This window comes from Balaenoptera acutorostrata, chromosome 7 (genome assembly GCF_949987535.1).
Source record: "Balaenoptera acutorostrata chromosome 7, mBalAcu1.1, whole genome shotgun sequence".
NCBI lineage: Eukaryota > Metazoa > Chordata > Mammalia > Artiodactyla > Balaenopteridae > Balaenoptera > Balaenoptera acutorostrata.
This window is the reverse complement of record NC_080070.1, coordinates 75,095,255-75,106,522: the sequence shown is the minus strand read 5'-3', so window position 1 is coordinate 75,106,522 and position 11,268 is coordinate 75,095,255. Positions and strand designations below refer to the sequence as shown.

Below are 11,268 nucleotides of genomic sequence, written 5' to 3'. Positions count from 1 at the left end.
AAATCAGTATTCTGAGCCTGAAAGACTGTAGCCCAAACCCAACTGGGATGAATCCTCAAAAACAAAGGCCTTGTTAAACCTCCTGATAGCTTCCATCTGATCTCTCCAGTGAAACCCTTTTATCTATAGTATGCTACACATATCCTTTCCTTCAAACTATTAAAACTCCTTAAGGACAGGAAATCTGTCTGCATATCTTATTTAACTTTCAGTGTGCTCCCTCATCTGCTTTAGTTTTTCCACTAGATTAAATAAAGGAAAATCACAACACAAGGGTACTCCATAAGTTTCACTTGTTTAAATATGGCTCTGGAGAATGTGCAGTTGAAGATTATGAACATGTTATGTTTGTATCAAGGTGATGGTAGAAGCCTTTGTCTGCTAGAAAAAGCCCAATTTCTCTTTTAGCTAATTTTTCAGTTTTTGTAATTAGGATATTCCTTCTGCTTTCACCATTGGGCGGCTATTGAAGGGAAATAGAGGAATTAGGATGGCCTCACATCTTTATCATTGGCTCTACAGTTTTCCAGAAGTAGTAGCTTTTTGGAATTATGTAATGTCCTCTACCAATGACCATGTATGAATGTTATTACATTTCCTTGTGTGACAATATACTATTGTCTGGCAGTGCTGAGAGTCATGTAGCACACAATAAGAAATAAAGAAGCATTCTGTGCATACTTAGATCTTTACATTTTTATTTTAAAACATAGAATTTCATATTGGTTAACACCTACTTTTAAACAGAATGATGAATTAATTAAATGCCTTGTCATAACTGTTATAAGCTCTGTTATAAAAATAAACATCTCACAACAAACTACAGTGTCAGCTCTTTAATAAATACATAAACCAAAGTTAGTAGTCAATCAGAATTATATGAACAGGCTCATAGTATACAATGTGAAATTGTCGTATTCCCCAATCTTCTATGTCATTTAAGGCAATTTAAATTTATGTATAATTCAAAGCCAGAAATAATAAGAAACTTGCTTAATGAGAAATAGTTTCTTTCTTAGAACTATTTTATATTCAAATATTTTAATTTAAAAATACACTGTATATTAAAAAATTTTTTTTTACAAAGGCAGGACTTAAATGAAACACATAGGTTATATTACTGAAATTTAAAAACATTTCTAATTTTTTTGCAGACATTTAAAAAACTTTAATGAAGTAGCTGGTAAATGTAAAGTGGTTTTAAAGTTATGTTAAATATACACCAAATGAATTTCTATATTAATATGTGCAAATTTATATTTTATTTTAATTTAGAATTAAAATATTTTATATTCAATATTAATAAAATCTATGTGCCATACTTATTGTGTGGAATTGTTATCAAAATCACATTTATCTGTTGTACAGTGTAAAGTTAGTAAAGATTTTTTACACAAGTCATACATTTTCCACCCTTGATGACTGCAGTGTTTTGGGTCTTTTTTATTGTTGGACTAGATGATTTTAACTGAAATAGGTTATGGAGGTTAGAAACCTGATTAATAGAGTTAGCTTACAAAGGTAAATTTTTGTGGGAAAGTAATCCAGGTAGATAAAAGAGTAGTGTTATTACTCTCAGATATTTCATTAACAGCTGCCCAGATAGCTGAACAATTGTTTCATATAAGTCAAATAATTTAAATATGCAGTTTTATGACAGTCATTACATGGGCTTAAGGTGAATTTATCAGAGCCAAAGAAAAAAGTCAAACAAAAGAACAGAAATGATAAAGAATAAAAATGTAGGAGAACTTGAAGGGAAAGTTTTCCTACAACACTGATTGGTTATATCATATTTTTCTCCTGTCATTGACATATGACATACAAGATGCTGCAAAACCTAAATATGCAAAATCTAAATCTAAATATGATGGTTTTATGTAATATTTTTCCAGTTAATTCTGTCTAAAAGTGAGATGATCATATGCAAGTATTATTTAGGAAGTAATAGAAAGAATAAAAATTTGTTAACAAACCTTGGAGAAACTCACTCATTCTTGTCAGTTAGGTTAGGGTTCGCTGAAATTGTAGCCACTAGCATAAAGCATAAGTAGGAGGCTGAAAGAGCTTTTATAACCTAAAGGTCTACAGGATCTGAACTCATAATCAGATGGTTAGGCTCCATGTTGAGTTGTATGTGATCCAGATGTACTGAAAACTGACTTCACATGTTATCATAAATGTGTTATTAAATATTTATACAAAAATGAATGTCCTTATACCCATGAACATTTGGTTAAAGATAAATTAGTATAATGTTTATTTAAGCAAAACTTCAAACACTGCATCTAAGAGGTCAACAACTGCAAGATACATTTAGAGATGTTAAATTAAAAAGTGGATGTCTTAGAATTAATGAAATATGAACACGTATAATTAGTTACCCATAATAAATTTACCATTGAGGAATTATAAGAGAAAAGGGAAATGATCTGAAAGAATGCTAGTTTTATATTTCTTTCAAAATATATCTCAGTTTGCATTGCATGAAGTGGAGTTCTTAAGGTCGATATAAATAAGGATAGTTGTAAATTAAATGTTAAGAGTAAATAAAACAATATAATATGCACATGATTGAACTCCCAAGTGGTTGTATTTCACTTGATACTTTTATTAAAATATATAGATCTCAAATCCTTTAAAATTGAAAGAAGTCGAACAGTTGTAAAAATTTAAAATTCTTAGTTTTTAATGAGTGTTTGTTCAGGTGCATAGATTCAAATAAGTTTTAAAATCATTAAGAGATGTATGGAAATGAAGAACTTCATTATACCATTACAGTCAGTTATTTTTCCCAATTAGGCTTATTGAGCTTGAAGTTTTAGGGCACTCTCTTAGGAAAAATGAGTAGAAAAGAACAGGAGTAAGGAAAGGAAGGAAAAGCCATTGCGTTTAACTTACTATATCAGGTACCAGAAGGCACATAATTCTAAGGAGAAAAATTTTCATAGTCCATCATAATCATATTTCAACATCTTGTAGATGCCCATTGTCATACATAAGAATATCTTCAATAGAGATTGTGTATATTAAAAACATTTGAAGTTTATTCTTTAGTGAAGTGTTGCATCTGATGCATCCACTAATTTTAATTTTGAATTTTGAAAAATTTGCCTCCAAAGAAATCTATTCTGTTTAACCTTAGATTTTTTTTTTTTATCTTTATAAAGCAAAGCTAAATTAAACATTTAGGACATAATCAGAGTTTTAGTGAATTTCTGAGTCTTTCAGAGAATGTCTGAGACTTCATAAATATTAATAAATTTCAAAAAAAAAAAAGATATCAGATGCTTATACATGCATGTACACTGCAGTGTAAAGATATCCCCAGAGAAGTAAAATGCATACAGTTATATTGTAGTGCATATATGGCACATTTCTAAATCATGAAATACTTTAGGGCACAGAAATGCTGTCGTACCAAAAGTGTTGTTGAAGTTCTTAACTTTGTTAATGATTTAAAGTTTCATAACTCGTATTTACTCTCAGTGAATCTCAAAAGGCTCCTGTGTTCATATTAGTTGAAAATAGGCTTTATTTACATAAATTATTTAATCTAAGAATACCCTGTTTTCCCTTAACTTTTAATTAATTCTAGCTAGTCAAATATTAATTCTTTTCTCACAAGGAAAATGTCAATTATTCAAGTAAATATAAGCTCTAAAATCTTTTAAGAATTAGACCTTTAAGTAAAAAAGGAAAGCACAAGACATCACAAGCATAACTGCAGTCATCATCTAGCATTGAACTGCCTATCAGAAAGTTTGTCCCTTCCTATGAGAAGAGCCTTGTTCCACTATAAATTAGTGCAAACTAGTGAGAGTGTCAAAATATATATCCCTTTATTTTAAGAATTTCATTTTATTATGCTATTTTGGATAACTCAGCCCTCATAGAAATTAGCTTACGAACATCATAATGTTTTAAAATTTTAAAATTTTCAGCATTTCAATGAATGAATATTTTCCACTTTCTCCTTTTTGAGGGCTGTCAAGTATCCATTTATTTTCTTTTTTAAAAAGGATGCTGTGACAGGCATGCTGCAAAAAGAAGTTTTGCATTATCCTTGGTGATCAAAGGTATTTTACACAACTGAGTCACAGTACTGAATTATGTCAATGCCGCTGATTTCTCATTTGGGGAAAGAAATACAGTTCAACCTAGCATCATAATTGCTTGGCTGCAGGGGACGGCTGATGGAGTTACTGTGTTTGTTGGCTGCAGAACAACTTATTATATGTTTTTAAATCCTCTTTAGGGTAGAATATGGAGTGGGATTTAGTCTTCATCGAAATGCAAATATCTGGCACTTTAACTCAAGTGCTGGAAGACAGAAAGTCTGGGAAGCTGATTATAAGAAGACATTTTAAAGGAATTTAAAATAAATTCCTTAGTTGTCATAGGCAAAGCTCTGTACTGCATACAGGACTGTTGGACTTTTAGCCAATAAAATCAGACTGAATAAGTCTGTAAGGATATGGTAATTGTGATGAAGTTCCTGTTGGGGAGGATAAAAGTTCATGGCCTCTGTATCAAGCTCTCTGGCTGAGCACTGAGCACTGCACAACTCCAGGGGGCGCCGTTCACACAGGCTATGGTGTGAATGGACTTCCCTCTAGTTAGGCTATTTTGCAGTCTCTTAGAAGCTGATTAGCAGATAGACTGGAAGCCAACCATGGACAATTCTGTTTGAATTACTTTTTTCTGCTTTGTTTTGAAATTTTCTTATACTTAAGACTTCAGTAAATCACATCTAAAAATACTTGCCAATTGATTATTTTAAAGAATCAAGAGGTAGTATGACATGGTTCAATGAACACTGGCCTGGCAATAAGAAAAAAGTTCTCTTTGAATGTTGCTACTTGGTCACTTAGGGGTTTTTGAGAAGTCATTTAAACTTGCTGAGCCTCAGTTCTCTGACTAACTACAAGAGTGAATGAGCTTATTTCTAAGATACTGTCTATCCTCCTCCAATTGTGTACTTTTAGAATTCTGGTGAGTAGGGTTGAGGTGATTCAAAGAAAGAATGTCCTTAGACTGCATTGAAGGGCAAAAAGAATATAGCTTAATTTAGCTTTTAATTTGAAAAATGCTATTATCTACTTGGAATAAATATTGGAGAAGACTCAAAAGTGTGGCGCTTTGCTTAGAAACTTTGCAGAGTTTCTAAATATCTCGTGAATTTCAACCTGATGATTAGACAAATGAAATGGTGAAATAATCCATCCAGTTTACCAGGTAAGAAGATATAAAACTCCACATCTGCACACAACGAAGCTGTTCAAATTTTGATGTTACTTGAAGTGTCCCTTATTAAATGTTCAGCTTTTAAAAGTATTCTAATAAAGTGACGTTGTATTATTATTAGGTTTTATGGCAGTAGTAACTTAGCACTTATTTAATCCAGTCATCTGTGACATTATATAAACTTATCCTGTAAGAAAGAAAACCAAAATATAAAGGCAAAGAGGAAAGAATGTTAGAATTAGTATCCATCTTGTAAAAGAAGAAAACAAACACACATGCATAAAACTAGTTTCGAAAGCAATATCCCTCAAGGTTAAGGTTTTATCTGTTCATCTCTTGAATGAGTGAAACACTAATCATTTACTCATCTATCTGTTCTTGTCTATTCACTGCCAATTGTTGAAGTGTTTGGCAACATTAGTATAATTGCCTTATTATTTTTTCATCTGCATGTTTGGTGCAGGGATTACTGTACCCTTGTAGTGACACAATGCCAAAACTATCTCACAGCATTGTCTCTCTGGGAAGTGTAGAAATGGCGGGTACCTGTAAAGTGTAATCAGTGCTCTTCAGATGATCTACATTCTATGCTGATCTAAATAAGTTATATATTACAGTAAAGTGCTACAATGACACTAGTATCAAACAGTAGTAAGACACATTTTTCTCTGAAGAATTCAGCAGCAGTGTGAGTCACATGATGATGAGGATGCTTGTCAGTCTTCATTCGAGTGGACAACCAGCAACTGGCATGATCTAGAAAATTTATCTCCTCCTGTGACTTATAAAATTATTATTTTATAATAATAATTTTTAGGAGCGATCATTAAAAATCCAGTTTCCCATAAAGTACTTTTTAATCTTTTTAGAAGTTGCACCTGAAAGTTTCATGAGCGTTTAATTTGCTAATGTCCATTTTTATTTCTTCAGGTTTCTCACGTCGGTAGGTTACTGCTCTTGTGCAAACGCCTTGCAGAATCAACTTGTCCTTGATGGAGAGGAAATATTATCATTAATTAAGTGCCTAAATATTGAAAGTAGACAATAACATACTGAAAGTATTTCTTTTTTAGAATTCACTGACCTTTTTTGAGGCTGACACCCTGTAATCTGCCGAGGACTTAATTTTATTACTATTCCATTGTAGTATCACCTGTCTAATAATAAGGACTTTAAGCAACCCAATCAAGAATGTAACTATGAAGATGATGAAAAATATCCTCAAATAGCTTGGGCTAGAGAAACATTCTGTAAAGAAACAAACAAATAAATGGTTTAAAAAACTGGAATGAGTAAATCAAAGGGTTCTAACAATAATGTTAGAAGTAAATAATGTTCATCATCTCAGTAGGATCAGAGATATTTGCAAATCTACATTTTCAAAATAGAGGACTGCCATTATTGTTGATTCAAGAAGTAAACTAATTATTATTACACATTTATTATTAAAATCTTTTCAACAGAAAACTCTCCTTTGGAGAATAGCCACAATTAAGGTATTCAATAAGATTATTTCTTTGCAGCTTAATTCTTTATTTGTACTAACTGGAATATGTCCAAATCCCTTAACCAAATATAATTTTATCCATGATAGAGAGAGGGACAGTTTTTTTGGTGTGGTGTGGATCACTAAATGGAAAATAGGATTTAAAAAATTATTTAACAGCTCCGTGCATTAACGTATGTTTTTCTTGTTATGCTTACTCCTCATTTGTTACACATCAGTAATGGAAAATAAAGTAAACATCTGCAGAAGCTAAAATCAGTACTACTCTAATAGATGAATAAATATTTCCTTTGAAACTGCAGTGTAAGTTTTCGTTATTATTACACATAGCTTCTCCAGGAAATGGGAGTGTGTAATTTGGGACAATACCCAAATCTCTTTCCTCAATTGTTATTAATTTATTTTTTACTTGTCTGTTAACCAAATCTATCCTATTTTGCTTCTAAAAATTCCGCTTTTTGTTTTTTCAAGAACAGATAATTACTAGCTGGAAAAGGAAATGCTGCATTAAGAGGAGGGGCATTCTAGGTCTCTGTTTTAGCCCTAGACCTTTGGCAAAGTCTAGTTGGAAAGTCTGCAGGCTCTGTGGCTGCCAGAGGTATTACCCTAATCTAAGAGGAACATGGTTGCATAATACACAAGTACTCCACAGAACTCACCAGCTGCCCCACACTCACAAAATTACCTCCTGGCCTAAAGAAGCATGTGTTTTCCGCGCATCCTCCAGACTTTGGGGACTTCACCTAACTGTCTGAAGGTCTCCTTGAGAATGCCTTTTGGGAGGGGACCTGCCAAGGCTTAGAAGAACAGTCAGTCATGAGTGATTTGTGTCTGAAATCCCAGGGATGACCAAGCATTGCTCTGAATACGCCAAGAATTCAGTAACAAGGGCTCTTCTCTAAGTGGGAAGACTTAGAGCCAGTTTTCTCTTCGTCATAATGATAAGGTTCCTTGAAAGGAATGCTAAAAGGAGGCTGGAGGACTACTAACTGGAATAGAAGCACCAAATGCAAGTGCAAGTCTCCCTTTGTTATGGTCTCACACGCAGAGAGAATCCAAGATGCTCTATTCAAAAGTGGTACCCTTGGTGGTGCCCAGGTTTGTGACATGCACGCCTTTCATTTCCCTTGGCTGACTTAGAATACTTAATCAGCTAAGGTGGCACATGGCTTGATCTCACTTAATGGCTTCTTGCCTAGTGGAAGCTTAGCCAGAAAGACCAAAAGAACACCCTTTAAGTGTGATCAAGTGGATAGATAATAGAGGTGGCTAACAAATGCCCTTTCCCTCTCCTTGCACAATAGTTGTGCATAGTTGTGAAGGAGAGGGTAGCCCCCTAGCTACTAATACATTTTACAAATATTTCTAATGGGTTAGGATGGAGGACATTTTTGGGGCTCAAATCTGCATGCATTTTTAAATTTGGAGAGCCAAAAATTTAGCCCTGGCCATGCCTCTTTTCTTAGTTTAGGTCAAGCAAGGACTTTTCCTAAGGAGCTTTAAGGGAATAGTTTTTGTAACCACACTTAGGTCAGAATAGGTTTGTTTCCTTAACATAATAAATTACATGTTGACAATAAGGGCTCTATTTATTAGAAAAGGCACTTGGCTTTGGGGTGTGATTGCTGCAGCCCCAGCTGGCAGCACATGGGCTCTTTTCAAAGCCAAATTTATTATGGGCTAAGGTTAGTGTGGATGTGAGGGGAGAGGGAAACAAAACTATGGGGAAAGTTTATTCTCCTGTGCAATCTCTCTAAGACCTGGAATTATTCTTACAGGTTAGAGGAAAGACTAGAAATAGGAGTAGCAGTAGGAACATTTTCAATGAATACATAATTTCCAGCTTCATTTCTAATTCTTATATAGTTTAACACCTTAAACCTGAACAAAATGGGGTGCTGGCTTTTGGGTTCTAGTGAACTTTTGTCCAAAATGATCTTTGAACACAGCTTTCACATGTTTCTTCCATTCATATATCATCTTTTAACTGAAAAATTTTTTCATGTTCACTGGCTCATTTAATCCACACAACTCTTTGAGATTGGTATTATTATCTCCATTTTACAGATGAGGAAACTGAGGCTCAGTGAAATTTTGTAAGAGGGCTGATATTTCTTAGCTACTAGTGTCAGGAGACATGTCTTAAGTTAAGGTCTTCAGATTAAAATTTCCATACCCTTTCCATTGTGCCATCTTTATATTCATTCACCCCTAAATTGTATTTATATCAGAATGAAAATTATCAGGGAGGAATGGCCCTTTTGAAATTATGTACTTTGCAAAAGCAGATCATTGCTACTTAGAATTTTTTGGCGTCACCTGAAACATGAAAGTAAATGTTCGTTTGACATGAGGAAGGTTATAAATGGAAGCAAGTTTGGATTGTGAAGGGTAATGATGGCTCCACAGACCTTGTCTCTAAGGGTGAAATGGACTCTACCTAGGAGAATCCTATTCTTGGCTCACTGAGGTCTCTCTAGAAAATCTGTTTGGTATACTTCCATGGAGGTGCACAGCATGCAAATTTAGCTGGGTAGTTGAGACGGTAGTTTAATTGTTAGGAGGGAGATCTAACAATTCAGCCATACCATGGCAAATATCCTCAGCTGGTTTTATAGAGCACTATTTCTTGGAGGTTGAAAACATTGAAGCAGTTAGTTCTTTCTTTAGGATGGTAGATTATGAGCCTTATTGGGGAATATGATTCTCTACAGATACTCTTCAGTACTTTGATTATTAACCGTTTGTTTACCTGATGTTTGGTCCACATAATGCTGTTCCTTGAGAGTACATGAGGTTTTACACCGATCAAGTATAGCTTGAGACAGATTGTGAGGGTGAAGGCATTGCACACAATTCCTGTAAGGGGAAACAGAAGTAAAAACATTTAATTTTTTAAAAGGTGGTAGCCTGTAGTATTTTCTGTAAAAAATAAAATAAAATAGGGTACTGCTTTAGGACAGCAGAATTGTAAAACTGGGAAAGAAAACTATGACGTTTATTTGTAATCTTGGCTGAATTTAATACCATGGCAAAGTTACATTCTAACCACTTAAAATATTTTAATGTATAAAATCAACATAATGATTTTTCTGTACTGAGAAGAAAATCTCTAGGAAATGAATAAGATACTCTCACTGCAAAATCAAAAACAAAACCAACTAGCACAGATGTTTTAGAAGATGAATATTATGATACTACTAGAAAAATTTAGCAATGAACATACAGTTCAAATTTTGGTTGGGTTCATTAGAAATACCTCCATCACACCATCATTATCTTCCTAGTGAGTTACATAACCTACAATGCATAATTTAAAAAATTTACTTGAGAATGTCTTTTTAAAAATTGAATAAAACAAATTGTAAGGCACAGTGATATTCTGAGTAGTGGTCTTTGAGCAGGACTCAAATTGTTATTGGAAAATTAATTATTGGCACAAAACAACAATGCCACCATTATTTAACATCACCTTTCACTTATCCATCACTTCTTTCTAGAGTGCTTCATAGCCACCACTCTTTATCTTTAAAAGAATAAAAATAAAACAATAATAACAGCTAACATTTGTTCTATGATTACTATGCACCAAGTACAAAGGTTTAGGTATTTTTTGCATGAACATCTAATTTAATTATTTCACAGAATTATACCACGGTATTATTATTATCCTCACTTTTAATATCACGAAACTGAGGCACAAAGAATTTAAAAAATCTTGCCCTAGATCAAACAGCTAATTAATAGTAAGTTGGGAAGCAGGCAGCCCCTAAATCATCACATCGTACATCTTAAACTTACACGAGGTTATATGCCAATTATATCTCAAAAAAGCTGGGGAAAAAAACCCCAATGAACCTTTATGAACACTGAATATTATTCTTTAAAAAAAAAAAAAACCTATTTCAAAAAAGACAGTGAATACCTAGATAAATTCTCGTGCATGGCCAAAGATTGGAATCTAAGTCTTCTAATTCCTAAATTCCTCATTCAGTTCTTTTTTAGCGTGATGATAACAATTTATCTGGAGAAGATCCGGCAACTTTTAGGTTAAGGTAGGCAAAATAGAAAAGGTCGAACATGAATATAATGAAGGACTGCTTTATGTATGTTTGGAATCAGGAAACACATACCAGTTTTCATTGCAGGCTGTATGACATGTGGGACAATGTTCACAGAAGCGGCCGATGCTCCTGGGATCGGTGCACTCACACCTGCCACATACACATGTGCCTCTTCCACTACACACTTGGCCTTTTGGATTGACACAGTGCTGGGCAGATGCTGATGGGCACTGGCACCGATCCCCTTCCCAGCCCCTGAAGCACTGGCATTTGCCTGCCTCACACTCTCCATGCCCTGCAACAGAGACACTCCAAGACCTAAGTTATTGAGGTCACTGACTTTGTGAAGCATTTCCAAACATGAATTCCCCTTCCATCTCCATGGAGACACACTGACAGTCAAGTGAATAGAAACAGCATCACTTTCTATTTGTCTGACATAAACAATGC

At 34.0% G+C, this 11,268-nt stretch overlaps 1 protein-coding gene across 3 annotated transcripts in view; it reads right to left on the bottom strand.

Moving 5' to 3' along the window:
• Positions 1–678: 678 nt before the first annotated feature.
• ITGB8 (integrin subunit beta 8) overlaps positions 679–11,268 on the bottom strand; it is a 96,441-nt gene continuing 85,851 nt past the window's right edge. For 2 of the 3 annotated variants that reach the window (XM_007183918.3, XM_007183921.2), the window contains 4 exons: positions 10,888–11,113; positions 9,507–9,613; positions 6,332–6,495; positions 679–6,235 (listed from right to left, as the gene is read on the bottom strand). In XM_007183918.3, the coding sequence (XP_007183980.1) occupies positions 6,113–6,235; positions 6,332–6,495; positions 9,507–9,613; positions 10,888–11,113 (620 nt within the window). In that variant the 3' untranslated portion in view covers positions 679–6,112. Of the gene's footprint in view, positions 6,236–6,331; positions 6,496–6,734; positions 7,552–9,506; positions 9,614–10,887; positions 11,114–11,268 lie in introns of those variants that run through there. The other variant, XM_057549856.1, reaches the window with a different exon arrangement.